The sequence below is a fragment of the Umbelopsis ramanniana genome (assembly GCF_025399195.1).
Source record: "Umbelopsis ramanniana AG unplaced genomic scaffold K450scaffold_62, whole genome shotgun sequence".
NCBI classification, from domain to species: Eukaryota; Fungi; Mucoromycota; class Umbelopsidomycetes; order Umbelopsidales; family Umbelopsidaceae; genus Umbelopsis; species Umbelopsis ramanniana.
The window spans coordinates 93,252-106,417 of NW_026252148.1; the positions used below are offsets into that span (position 1 = coordinate 93,252).

The following is a 13,166-nucleotide window of genomic DNA, read 5'->3' on the forward strand; positions in this document are numbered from 1 at the left end:
AAGGTTTACAATGTGTACAATCGACTATACTACTATCTAATTAATGTACGGAGCTTGTGTGTGTTAGTTGGAGCCTGCCAACATTTCTAGCGTTGTGTGAGGCACCCACACTAGTGCTTTGTTCATTCACAATACTCTACATTGCCTTCGGGATTACCAGCCCATGTTGGAAAATGGACAGACTAGGGAGCGTACATGTTTGCAAATTAGGATTAGATATAAGGTATACTTCAGCATAGCATGCGAAAAGTCTCTTCCTTACCGAGTTGATACCGTTAATGCAAATGAAAATAAACAAGCTACAAATGAATGTTCCTGAATCCAAGGCTGCGCTGAGGACATAATTATACTTTGCCCACCACGAGTGATGACGACGATACAGATAAAATTGAGAGACGAAACCACAGATGAAGGATGTGATGAGGATATTGGTTGGCACCTGTGGAGCAAAGCCAGCACCGCCTAAAATGACCTGTGATGACGAGAATCGGAAGGTTATAAAGGTTTCATCAATCTACAGTGTCGAAGTTTTCTATGCTATTTACCGGAACATTGACCATTTTCCACGGAATCTTTGACTTGGGAAAACGTTTGTAAAGGAACCAGAAAGGTAGAGGAAGGACTATCCCTACCAGGAATGCCCAATTCATACCTGGAAACTGCGAGTCCGGACCACTGCGAAAAAGCGTGTAAGTTTAGTGCGGTTCAGCCGGTATGATCCCAAATTCATTCGCTTACAAAAGTCTAGCAGGACCAACAGCTCCCCAGATAATACTACTGGCATAGAAGATACTAGAGCTACGGCCAGTCCATTGACCTAGGTAACAACTTGTGAATATGACCTCAAACAAAATGACAAGCCTTGTATCTAAATTTCTCACCTGTAGGATCTGGTATGATTCCTTGCAACACTGGACGTTTGGCTGCCAGGATGATTTTGAGGACTACGTAGTTGACAATACCACCGAGTATTGTTCCATAAAATTGAGCGGCAAACATGCATTTCGGAGGGATTTTCATGTACAATCCTATTTGTTTGCTTGTTGCTTAGCACTGTGTTATCATCATATGTGCAAGTATTTGCACCTACCTAATTTGAGATCAGATACCAGTCCTAAACATTGAGCCATCGCCATATATCCATAGCTATGTAGATTGGTTCATTAAACAATGTGCTGTAGTTTCAAAGTTGTAGCAATGTGGGCATATTACATACCATTTGAAAGTGACATTGGCAATTGGACGACCAGGCAACATGTATCTAAATAAAAGCTTTAATCACAGTTTCTAAGCGGCTGTCTTCTCTCAATCTTCATTAGGCATCATTCATCACTTACCCACATATCATCTCCGTGATGACGTTTAATCCAGGTTGGCTGCCTGAAATAGCTTGAATGATACCTGCAAGCAAATTGAACCATTGTCATTCATTATTTACGGCTCTTATCCCTTTCGCGACAAGCATTTACGTACCTATTGGTAGCGTTAACAACAATGCCACGCTATGGTAACCAGAGAAGTGGAATGTCAGCAAGAGAAGTTCACAACGTAAACATTTACATAAACCAAAGGTTACCCAATAGCCACCAGCAATCCCCACTGCAAACAAAAAGCAACACACAATTAGATTAACAGATGTAAAGAATTGAAGATAATATATCAATGTTTGCTTACCCATGGTAAATGAATAGGATACACTGTCGACGTTCAGTAAAAATTTAGTAAATGCTGTCATATTAGATTTTCTAAACCAACTGACAAGTTTATACCTTCGCAGACGATAATGCTGATAACGATGGTGACGACAAACACAACAGCGTACCACCAGAACGGTACTTCTTTGTAAACTTGCATCATCTTCACATGAATGTCCATGCCAACTTCTCTTTCATACTTTCGTTGCTCCTTATTTTTACCCCAAACCCAGAATTCTTTTTTGAGATCTGATCCATAATACAATAGAACATGAGTGATTGAAGCTGTAAGCGCCACAAAAGAAAGGGCGAACATCATTGCGTTGTAAGGTGTCATATAAACGGGACTGTACTCTTCGTATGCCGTTTCATTAAAGTATCCATCGCTGATCACCCTAGAATGATTGTAAACATTTCCATCCTTGTCGAATAGTTTGGTGGTCAATATAGGGTAACTGAAACACTAGTTAGTTCCTATTGCTTTCCTTCATGAACGGTTCCCGCTACGCTGGCTATTACCTCTTTGCATTCCACAAATTGCAAAAATAAGTAACTGGGCAGACAATCCAAACCATGACGACAGCACCAATATACCAATTAACTTGAGCCCACCCTGAATCAAAGGCAATTAATCAATATCCTTCAAATCCTCCTGATCCAAAAGCGGTGTAAAGTATGATATTTCACTCGACATCTTTCATCTCAGCCTCTCAATATTTACTTACATGGAGTGAATAGTGGACCAGTAGCTCCAGCTGCATTCCAGTCAAGCCCTGAAAGTATTCATGATGACTACAGAGTTACTTTCGTAAACGTACCGTGGATGGAATCCTTACCGAAATTCAATATCCCTACACCAGAGAAGCCACTGCCTAGCGAGGCTAAAACCATATTTCCCGGTCCTCCAATCAAACAAAGTACAGCAACCGAAGAAAGCACAGGGAATATGAGTGTCGGGAACAATTCGTATACAAAAGTACAAGCAAACACGATAAGGAAGAACCGCATGCGACTCATGCCTTGTCGCTCTTCTTGGTCCTTCTCTTCGTCACGATCGCCTAGTAGGTAAGGATCTTTTTCATGAAATGTGTTGAACAGTGATACAGAGGGAAGAGTACTTGGCCACAACATGGCAGTAGGATTAACTAAGAATTTCCTATAGAAGCCAGCCTGAGATTTTATTTAGCCCATTTTCCGCTTTCTCTTTGGTATCAAACCGTCTGCTCACCATTCCATAACCGAGGCATTGCGTACTGATCAGCAACAGGATAGAGCCAAGGGGACCAAGATCTTGTTGGTAATACAAATCCTGTCAATGGAAAAAGCCCGCATCGGTAAAAATCATATTTTCATGGTGACGATTTGCTAGCAGCTGACAAACGCTCCTCTTACCTGAATTGCTAAAATGTCAGTTGCATATGCACTACCACCACCAGTGCTAGCCATGATGACAATGAGACAGTGCTCTTTAATGTTGAATGGTCCTGGATTGAGACTGAAGCTAAATCTGCCTATTGACCTACGGTAAAATATGGTGAGCGAGGCAAACGTAGTATCAACAGAGGCAAAATTTCCTTTACCATTCCCTGTTAGGAAGAATGCGGGCGAGAAGCACTCCTAACGGATATGAGACCAAAGTGACAAAGAAGGAAGAGTATCCCAAAGAATTTGATCGAAAGAAATAGAACTGAGATACTAAATGACGAAGGGCATCAGAAAGAGAGTATGAGATTAGTATAGAATACTTTTACATTGCATTACCTGCCGCTCCTAAGATGCAAAATATTGTTCCCAGAAACCAAGCACGAAAACTATAGCGTTTAAAGAAAAGTGTGTCATCAAAACATATATGTATGGCCAAATCGCTCTCGGCGAATGTGGTATGAAGTAAGTTCTTACGTATAGACAGGAAGTGATGGGTTGTCGACCGTACGAACAGTCGACCGTACAATATCGATAGGCTGATCTTCCAGTTCATCGGCATGCTCTAGCTCTTCAGTGATATCAGGGTTTTTAATAACTGCTTCGTCTTTCAAGACTTGTTGAATGCTTGAATCCATGTCATCGACAACCGTATTTTCAATAGAGTATTCCTGTACAGAGTGTTCGTCCTTTTTACTCATGATGAAAGAGAAGAAAGGGAGAATGAGGGTAAACTGAGGAATAATCAGCTACACGAAACAAAAAGGATACATACACGGCTAAAGATAAGGATGGTATATAACTGCTCACGTTATTTTATTGATATCTCTTCTGCGGCTGACAATATGGAATTTGGGTTGTATGTGGGGAATGCATAGAAAAATACATCGGCAGATGAAAGAAAAGAGAAAAATTTAACATGGCAAACAACCTAAAAATTAGAGAATTCTGCCAAATTTTACCATCATGGACAGAGAAACAAAAGTAGGATCATGTTGAGCCCCTCCAGATGTTTAGTAGTAAATATTTTGTAATGAAAAGTTTCACCGAACTCGCATAGGTAATCTCTCGATCAAACGACTCTCCCGTGTTCGTTTCAATTATCATGAGAACGGTGTCTTACCAGCTAGTGATTACTTTGATTTCGAACAACATGGCATGATAGCCAGTGTGATCATGCGCACAGCTAATCCAACAGTCCCTGCGTCTTCCAACCATAGTTCAATATATAATACCGAAGGTAGAAGAACATACTCATGCCTTTGGTAGGTTCAATTTAGAAACTGGCTAGAAAAAAAAAAAAGGCACTCAGGCATGTCCCGACGCATGGCATACTCAATTTCTTCCGTCCATGATAAGCATCCTAAGAAAATCTTAATTAGAAATTGTATATTTTATTTACAATGAATGATCATGACCAAGAATAATGATATGGGAAGGTAGAGACAAAATAACCGAGGAAAAGGCTAAAACTACTAATGGTGAGTATTTAGCACATCATCCTAAATATTATCGTCTTCGTCCTCTATTTCATACAACGCCATGTCGAATGGCTTATTAGTAAAATGCAATCGAACCAATGAATCTAATGGTGGCAAGCTTGCCAAAGTATAAACTCTGGTAGTGGAAGTTCGTGGATTGTTGGAGCCGGGAATGGTCACAGCCGTTTTCGCCAAATGTTCATCACAAGCCTTTCTTCTCTGGGTGACATATTCAGCAACCTGAGGATCCAGAGGACTCTTTTCCGGCATATCTTCATTGTGTGATCGAACAATGCTACATATTTCATCTGCGTCTGGTCGATTTGCTGGGTTGGGCTCGAGACAAGCCGTATATAATGCCTAATGACAAGAAGGTTTTAATTTAATCTCGATGACAGGATTACCTGAGATGTCGTGAAAAATTGATAGTAAGATAAGACACGTACCTCATACCACTTTGGCACGCCTGGAACTGGTTCGATGCGATATACTTCTGGATTACTGAGCATGATCTCTGGAGAAGGGAATACCACCTTGGCGACCAGCTGCCATATTATAATCCCCAAGGAATAGATGTCTGATTTCTCTGTATAAATTCCATCGCTCACCTCTGGAGCAATAAAGGGTAGACGTCCTAGCAACACAAATTGCAGCAAGGTCAGGTCGAATGTCCGGATAAAGTAAGGCAAGTAAGTTGTTTTACTTACCGTAATGCGCTTTAGCAGCCTGAGTAACAGTGGTGGCTTCATTAGATGCAGTAGAAAAGCGGTAATCCACCAAGAAATAATCCTCTTCGGCACAGATAACATTACGCGGATGAATGTTGCGATGACACATGCCAATCTCATCATGTAAACTTGCGATGTTAATGGCTACTCGAGTGATCGTGCCAGTGATGGTTTTCAAATCTAAATCTCCCAAAGGATCTTGCTGAAAGTGATCTTCCAAATTACCATCTTGAGCGTAGGTCATCACCATCATCAAATCACCCGTCGTCTCACAGACAGTAACACCACTGAATAGAAGAGCCAAAAAAGCTCTGGATTGAACGGCAATCTGAAAGGGCCAACAATAAAGATGGTCAACTCACATTGTAATTAGGTGCAGGATGGCTCGCGTCCATACATGATATGCTTACCTCATTCAAAACCTTGTCATCAACAATCTTCAAAGCCACCTTCAATTCGGTGTTGGCTTGGAGAAAAGGGAGTCGAAGGGTAGCAGAGTAAACAGCAGAGAAACCGCCACACCCAATGAATTGCATGTTGCTGAACCATCTCCACGGGTACCAACGCATATACTGTGACAAATCGTCCTGAAAGATTTGAGTGATGGCTTTCTTGGCTCTAGGATGGGTATTTTCGACAACATTTTGCACACCATACAAGTCACCGAGCGCTTTGTAGGAAATGGCCTGTCGCCAAGTGATAGTCCAATGCTGTTATGTGGAAGAAAGGTTGAGTCAAGGCAAGACAAGACAAAACACCACAGTCCATTAGACAAAACAAAATGGAACTTACCCAGTGATCATCAAAGTCTATTCCACACTTTTCATATCTATCTCGGGTCTGCTTATACAGTCTTTCATAGCTGACTCGAGCATCTTTGGCGGATTGCCGTTGATTGTTGGCAAGTTCGGGCTTGATGGCATGGATTAAAGACTGAAGGTCGAAATCCTCGGAATGTTGTTCAATTAGTTGATGCATGGACATCAAAGTTTGCTTTGCCAAGTCAGCCTTCAACTTTCTCAGGTGATATTCGCTTTCCATCAGGAAATCCTTATTCGATTTTTTGAATCAATTGCAAATGATTTTACCAGCAGGCCAAAAAAAAAAAGTGTGGGTAGCATTTTTTTTCACGTCCCGCACAGCGTTGCGGAGCTCAGACCACACACGGCCCTTCCTCCTCTTTGATCAAAGATGTTGGCTATCGATAAGCCGACCCTGAATGATTCTAAACATGTTTGGTACATCGAAGATGCAAGAAAGAGCGAAAACTCCGGTACGATTAGCAAGAGAGCCACCTTAAAGACAAGTGTCACCAAAGTTACAGTGAAATGTAACAAAGTGCTCTTTTTACCATCTTTTGATTGTGTACAGCAGGCAATAAGATGTGGTGTACAACCTTTTGAAAAAGATCGTCCATCAGAGCATACAATGGGGTCCACCGACCCATATTTGACCAAAGATAAAGCATAATGAGTGGACATGCTTTAATATTAAAGTGTGGTGGATCCACAACCTTTTTTTTTTTCATCATTGTTTTGTTACTTTGGGGTCGCTGCAGATTGCTTGTCATCTTCAAATTCCTTTATTGGATCAATGATGAAATCGAAAAATTTGTTTGTAGTTGTCGTAAAAAGTTTTTATGTGTAAAAGTTAGATTTTTGTGAATGTCTTTTCAGGGTTCCACATTCAAAGGTTATCTTCGTTGACGCCCAACAACTTGAGGTCCCAAGACATGCGCCAAGGGTCATTAACAAGTAATATTTCATTCATGTACCAAAATCTCACCCCCATTATTTACTGTGACCTAATGGAAATTTTTGCAGCAAGCTTGTTTCTACGCGTGGTTCGGTCACTGCTGAGATTAAATAGGGTCTGGATCTCTTCCATCGAACAGCTTCCAGATCCCGAACTGTCACCAATTATTTCATACTTCGCAAGATTGCCAACGTTTGGATAACGAACGATAAACCTTGGCGTAGCGACCAAACACACTATACTTAAAAAGTTCTTTTCCATGAGCGCTTTCTTTTTGTTTCGGTTCGGTTTAACACTCGGTTTCCTATAGCTAATACTACTTGGCTTCAAGAAAGGGGGGGGGGAAAGGCAAGAGGTTCGGTGGTAAAAAGCAGTCGCAAAAAGTCGAGAGCGAGGGGGGGGGGAACGCATCTAAAGTAAAGTTGACTGCGCCGAAAATGCAATTGGCAGGCAGGGCCGGGGCGTGCCAATTTGGTAGTCATCATCGCGGGGACCAAATGACATATATAAATTGAGCTTCCATTAAAAGGCATCCATTCGTTTCGTTTACTTTCTCTCTCCCTTTCATCAAACACTCACATTAAAATGGTTCCTCCATCAAAGACTTCACACGTTGCTCAAACCTCTACACATCAACCAAAGCACGAATGTCGGCACTCACCCGCCAACCACAACAAGGGCAAAATCTGTTACTTTTGTGGTTCAAAAATGCACGCTTCATCAGACTGCCCTCTCTATGCGTAGACAACAATCCAATATTCCCCTTCTTCAGCTGATGATCATGGAATTGGCCTTAAACATACATAACAACAACACAAACAATCGAATTGCCTGCCTCTGTAAAAAGAAAAAGTAGAAGAACCCAAGTTCTATCTGGACCTGCATTTACCAAAAAATTTGTCTCTCAACATTGCCGCTACTTGGGCCGCGCTTGGGATGATCAAACTTAAAAAAAAGGTACTGTAAGGGTGGATGGCAAATGACCAAGAGAAATTGCAAGACAAGAGAAACTCGATCGACTTTTTGCCCATAACAACAAACTGCAAAATCGGTTTCCGCGGTTAAGAACACCAAACAATCATCCCGTTTTCTTGTAAACTTCGACAATATTCTGCTGCGCATGACTATTCGCATGTTTTACGATGATAGGAATTGATCGATTTCCTTTCTTCACTATGGTATTCCTTCTAAAATGTTCGTAAGGGTCCAGCTGGTCTATGGACTTTTTCCATGATGGCAACATGGGGAAAAAAAAGGAACAATATTGTCAGCCTTACTATAAGCATGAAGCAAAGAGAATACCAAGGAACAAAAATCCCACATATTCAGTATATACTCTAGATGTTTGTTGTCCGTCTTATAACCCATTCCCAATGTGTTCTTTTTTTTCTTCTATACCTTCTTATTGACATTATCTTTGTACATAACATTACGCTCGCATTTAAAAAAAGAATAAATTCCTACACAAATCTAAATTTTCTCAAAATTCTCGTTGGCTGCCGAGTTGGGTAGGAGGCTGAACATCGTCACCAGCTTTGTCTCCTCTTTGTCCCCCCCCCCTCTCATTCTCCCTGACCCTCCCCCCAGGACCCCCAATATTCAATATAAACGACAATGGCACTGTGGCGAGCCAATTCGTTTTTCCGACAGTCAGCAAATCATTTTAACTGGCTGCAGTGAGAAGTTTGGAGTTAGCTCGATACCACACTGACTTATCTTTTCCATACATTACACCTCCTTGTTGTTCCTCCTTGATACCAAGGTTGTAGGTCAAGTGGTGGGATCTGCGGTTCTTTTTTCCGGGAATTAGTCCGCCAAAATAAGCTGGCTGAATCTCTTGGTATTCCCCGATTGGCCATTGAAAGATACCGAGATTGTGCACCCTTGTGTTTTATTTGGTGCTTGAAATTTGGCCCAGCTCTGAAGAATGTCCATTACCCCCGGGTGACTGACCAAATGAAGGAAAAAACAAGCAACTGGGGAGACTTGTGATGTTATTTATTTCATACAAATTGATTCATCGCTCACCCTGGGTGCGCGCCTCGGCTGTAATATTTTGGTATCGACACAACATTGCTGCACTTGTTACACACCTTTTTATTGTAGTGTTGTACGATGCGCCAATCCATTTCAACCTCCTTTATTACAGCCCAAAAAATTTTTTTTTTCGATGACCACGAATTGCAGATCAATATTCGTCGTGGCGAATGTCAAATCGATTGGGGCTCGTGAATTCATGGTGCGGCGCGACTATAATCTCCATCTCAGAAGAGGAACCAAGTCAAGAACACAATGACAAATTGAAACGGTGGCAAATTATCAAGTTCATAAGACATTTTTTTATTGTGGGAAACTAAGCTATATAACTGCATAAATAATATAAGCTAGTGGCATTAGCTTACCTGATTTTGATAGTATAACGCCATATAGTCTATCCTGTAAAATGGAGCTAAAGATTGTATATAGTTTAGTATAACCGAACACGAGGAAATAATTTGACATTTTGGCTAATCCTTCATGGCAAGCTGGTAGATGCTCAGAGTTTGTAGTGATCTCAAGAGTGCACAAGATTCATGGTCGAGGCACTTCGAAGAGCTGGGTTTAATAGCAATAAAATTTCATCCTGTCATCATACCAGTCTTGCGAGGATAGCCAATGTGGATGGGAAATGGATGCTTACCATAAGATTGAGGATGGATGCGAGAGGAAAAGGAAAAGGAGAGATGGATGGATGGATGGATAGACGCGAGATAGAAATTAGCCGCATAAAGCACTCCGCCTAAAAAAAATTTCCAACTGTGGGCTATTCGGATATGGCCTGCAACAGTTCGCCTTCTGGAAAAAAATTCAGGCGTGACTGCCAGAGCTTGTTTGCCTGTCAAACGCTCAAAAGATGTCTATTCAAACCAAGGTAGTAAGGCAAGATTACTCTGCCATAAAAGATATTGTGTGTACTGACTAAGCATATATGATTTTTTTTTTTTTTCATTTTCATATACATGCGCGGGTAATACTCTTGTGCATGGTGTTGCATTGTGTAGGTGTTGCTTTATGCTAAACCTTTGACACAAATGACTGAGCTAACTGAAACCTATTACTTTCCATTAGTTTAAGCCTGACATCATATAGATGCGGGACCAATGGCAAGTGGTGCCTTGCTCTATTAAAATATTCCGTCTATTGTGGTTCGATGTTTCAATTTGAGCACGTCGGGGATTGAGCCAACGGAAAGAAACGCTGAGAAACACGTTCATAGAAGTTGACCATCACATGAATTGTGGGAAAAAATATAGGTGTTGGCGGAAACGTCAAGGGGGAGAAATTTTAAAAAAGACTTTTTAGAAATAAATAGTTCTCCGAGACCTTAATGTCGATATGCCCTGAAGTATTCCGTCGTAGCATGAAGTAAATGAATAAAATAATTTTCCAATGCTGTATATAATAGAAGGTTCAGGGGATACAGAATGATCAAGCAACTATCACTTTTTACAAAGAACCAATATGAAAGCCAGCGGACTACTTCTTGGACTAACATTGATCGTATGTTCGTCCCGGCTGACTAACGGAGCTCCAACGGCATATGCCAACAAAATTATGGCTGACGCCGACGAGACAGATGTCAATGCAGTGGCACCAGTTGCTCAAGCGCCACAAGAAGTCCAACCCCTTTTCAGATTGACACCTGAACAGAGCCAAATGCTCAATGGAAACCCTCACGCAGACCCTTTTCCTCAGCCCGATGGTGTTCAACGCATACACAGCGTCAACGGAAAGCAAACCCTATAGGCATTGTCCGGAGAATAGGACTTGTGACCAAAACTACGTTGAAACACCTCTGAGCTTGTTTGAACAAGTAGGAATAACCTTTGCTATAAATCGATCCAATCGTCTTCGATCGGGTTTGTAATTACACCAATTCATTTGTTTACGAATTCTCTTCCTATTGCAATAGTTCGATCTCGCAAGATTACAGTGAACATACTTTATTTACATAAGAAATAAAAGCTTTATGCTATTCGAAAAGAAATACGCTGGTCTCATGGAAGCTCTTGTGAGAGAAAGCAGGCATATTGTGGGAATGAAAATAGGTGTGAAAGTGGGGAAGGATGGGCTGGGATTGGTCGGAAATTATCGGTGTGACAAAGCAATTGGAAATTGGAAATGTGAAACCTTTTTTTGGTGGCTAAAAAGGTATATATAAATTTACCCTGTCTCCACAACTTACGTTTCCCCATTGCTCTTTTTTCTTTTATGACCTTTTCGTATACAACAATTTGAAATATCAACCGTCTACATCAACATTATGTTTATTAATATATTTGGATTGGGTTCCAAATCACCACACACAACATCAGAGGATCACATTGCATATCCTCGAAAACGCTCTGTCAGCAGTAAGGGGGTTCGCTTCGATACATCCCGAGTGGTCTACTACACACATTCAAAATTGGACTATGATCGAGGCGGCCGATTTTTTGAAGACCAATCCATCTACAGACCCTATACCCAAGCTAATAGCGGCCGGCCGCCTGTCCTAGACAGCGACGACGAAGATGACAGTCTTGGCTATGAAATAATTGAGTCTGTCCGAAAGTCGAAAAGACGCAGCCGCAGACTATCTCTCTTCTCCTAATCAATACGACTTTCCACTGCAAGTTCCCTCCGTCTCTGACTATACCACTACCCAAAGTTATATTGTAGTATTTCCTTGTACTTATTCACCCCTCTAATTAATTGTGTATACCCTGTGGTCTTCGTCTTTTCGTAATAGAAAAGAAGAAGTACCTTTGAAAATTAGTAATTGAACTTTTTTATTAAATTGACCTGCCTTTACTACCATCATCAACGATTCCATTAGTTTGGAGATGCCGATTTGTCATGTAGCGCTTAGTTTGTGTCCATTGCGTAGAAAATTTTCATATGGGCAAGTTTTTTTCGAGTCAGCTTCAATGTGACAAATTTGGCGGTGTAAGCTGGAGGACGATGGGTTTACCTTATGATTTTCCAATAACTCCCCTTGGCTAAGACTTTTTCTCTCTTTACTCCATTTGCAGCGGCTTGCTCAGCTAATTACGGCGAATGTCAAACTCTGCAGACAGCGGTTACCTTTCAGACAAGGACTTGGCTCCGCCCAAAGCTGTGTCCCGACCAGCTTCGACAATGTCATTGCTTTCCGGCCATGCTCAATCCTTTGTCACAGCCATGATACAATTCATCTTCAAAAATAATAATCTTCCGTTATTGTTAAACCTTTTACATCACTCTATGGCTGCGAGATACTTGTTGACCTCACCTTATTCTTTGTTGCGAAGATATACTCAACAATCACATCAGACGGTCGTGGCCCCCGTAGCTACCGATATGCTACGTTCATTGGGTGGTCTACACATGTCGCTTGCCGGTCTCAGCTTATTATCATTGATATATCGCGAATTGAAGATTGAGCAAATGTCGTTGACCGTCCTATCCATTGCAAACATCACTCAGCTATGGGTTCACTCAATGGCCTACTGGAGAGCCTCTGGTCGATGGAACATTCGTGCTCTCAGAGAAATAGGATTGCTGGAGATGGTTGCGTCGGCTGTTAGCATCATTGCCTATGCTAAAAGTGCCGCCAAATCAAGAAAACTGATATAATGTATCATTATAAACACCTCATATCATGTCCTGTACTGTAAATTAATACTTTATCAAACAATATAACATAAAATTGGATATTGTACCATGTAGTTCTCACGTCTCTAAGGTGTAAAGAAACAGCATAAAAATGTGGTTAAGAGTCCCGGCCTACGTTTGCATGTTGACGCCTTTGCTTATTGTAATTCAGCTATTAAGAGTTACTAATAGAATGCACATCTAAGCATGATTTCAGAGCGTTGTATGCCAATCATTCGGTGCTAGTCAATAGTTCATTGATGGCTTCCAAATCACCAGGTTTCTTCATTCCATTGTATATCTCATAATACGCTGTGGTAGAATCTTGTGCGACTATTGCTAAGGTGACGGTTCTAAGCTCGCATGAATAAACCGTTAATGAATGGCAGTGGTTTTTTGCAATTTCAGCGTCAGTCGTTCTTACGTCAACG

General features: G+C 41.2%; 4 protein-coding genes across 4 annotated transcripts; 2 read left to right on the forward strand and 2 right to left on the reverse strand.

Moving 5' to 3' along the window:
- Window positions 1–11: 11 nt before the first annotated feature.
- On the reverse strand, window positions 12–3,977 carry K450DRAFT_256344 (uncharacterized protein). The gene is made up of 21 exons (XM_051591495.1): window positions 3,927–3,977; window positions 3,594–3,850; window positions 3,456–3,505; window positions 3,275–3,389; window positions 3,087–3,213; window positions 2,923–3,003; window positions 2,531–2,864; window positions 2,420–2,467; window positions 2,214–2,307; window positions 1,770–2,149; window positions 1,675–1,697; window positions 1,577–1,599; window positions 1,474–1,502; window positions 1,338–1,401; window positions 1,217–1,261; window positions 1,091–1,146; window positions 882–1,028; window positions 739–817; window positions 546–675; window positions 263–472; window positions 12–182 (listed from the first exon to the last, which is right to left on the reverse strand). Exons 2-21 carry the CDS (start codon window positions 3,815–3,817, stop codon window positions 123–125), a joined length of 2,319 nt encoding a protein of 772 aa, XP_051441596.1. The 5' UTR covers window positions 3,818–3,850; window positions 3,927–3,977; the 3' UTR covers window positions 12–122.
- Window positions 3,978–4,488: 511 nt separating this feature from the next.
- Window positions 4,489–6,095, reverse strand: K450DRAFT_120959 (uncharacterized protein). The gene is made up of 4 exons (XM_051583944.1): window positions 5,736–6,095; window positions 5,305–5,653; window positions 5,044–5,231; window positions 4,489–4,957 (listed from the first exon to the last, which is right to left on the reverse strand). The coding sequence occupies exons 1-4, from the start codon at window positions 5,892–5,894 to the stop codon at window positions 4,619–4,621; spliced, it is 1,035 nt and encodes a 344-aa protein (XP_051441597.1). The 5' UTR covers window positions 5,895–6,095; the 3' UTR covers window positions 4,489–4,618.
- Window positions 6,096–11,309: 5,214 nt separating this feature from the next.
- K450DRAFT_256357 (uncharacterized protein) lies at window positions 11,310–11,926 on the forward strand. The gene has a single exon (XM_051591496.1). The coding sequence runs from the start codon at window positions 11,384–11,386 to the stop codon at window positions 11,711–11,713; it is 330 nt and encodes a 109-aa protein (XP_051441598.1). The 5' UTR covers window positions 11,310–11,383; the 3' UTR covers window positions 11,714–11,926.
- A 169-nt stretch (window positions 11,927–12,095) lies between these two features.
- Window positions 12,096–12,842, forward strand: K450DRAFT_256359 (uncharacterized protein). Its single transcript, XM_051591497.1, has one exon. It carries the CDS (start codon window positions 12,160–12,162, stop codon window positions 12,715–12,717), a length of 558 nt encoding a protein of 185 aa, XP_051441599.1. The 5' UTR covers window positions 12,096–12,159; the 3' UTR covers window positions 12,718–12,842.
- The last annotated feature ends 324 nt before the right edge of the window (window positions 12,843–13,166 follow it).

Excerpts from the sequence above, each read along its gene's own strand:
- K450DRAFT_256344 (XM_051591495.1), bottom strand. The coding sequence starts at position 3,817 with ATGAGTAAAAAGGACGAACACTCTGTACAGGAATACTCTATTGAAAAT. Across the intron at positions 676-738 it reads GTTGGTCCTGCTAGACTTTT|TGGTCCGGACTCGCAGTTTC; the intron begins GTAAGCGAATGA and ends GCTTTTTCGCAG. Across the intron at positions 183-262 it reads GCATTAACGGTATCAACTCG|TCTGTCCATTTTCCAACATG; the intron begins GTAAGGAAGAGA and ends TACGCTCCCTAG.
- K450DRAFT_120959 (XM_051583944.1), bottom strand. The coding sequence starts at position 5,894 with ATGCGTTGGTACCCGTGGAGATGGTTCAGCAACATGCAATTCATTGGG. Across the intron at positions 5,232-5,304 it reads GGCTGCTAAAGCGCATTACG|GACGTCTACCCTTTATTGCT; the intron begins GTAAGTAAAACA and ends TTGTGTTGCTAG. Across the intron at positions 4,958-5,043 it reads GCGTGCCAAAGTGGTATGAG|GCATTATATACGGCTTGTCT; the intron begins GTACGTGTCTTA and ends TCTTGTCATTAG.
- K450DRAFT_256357 (XM_051591496.1), top strand. The coding sequence starts at position 11,384 with ATGTTTATTAATATATTTGGATTGGGTTCCAAATCACCACACACAACA.
- K450DRAFT_256359 (XM_051591497.1), top strand. The coding sequence starts at position 12,160 with ATGTCAAACTCTGCAGACAGCGGTTACCTTTCAGACAAGGACTTGGCT.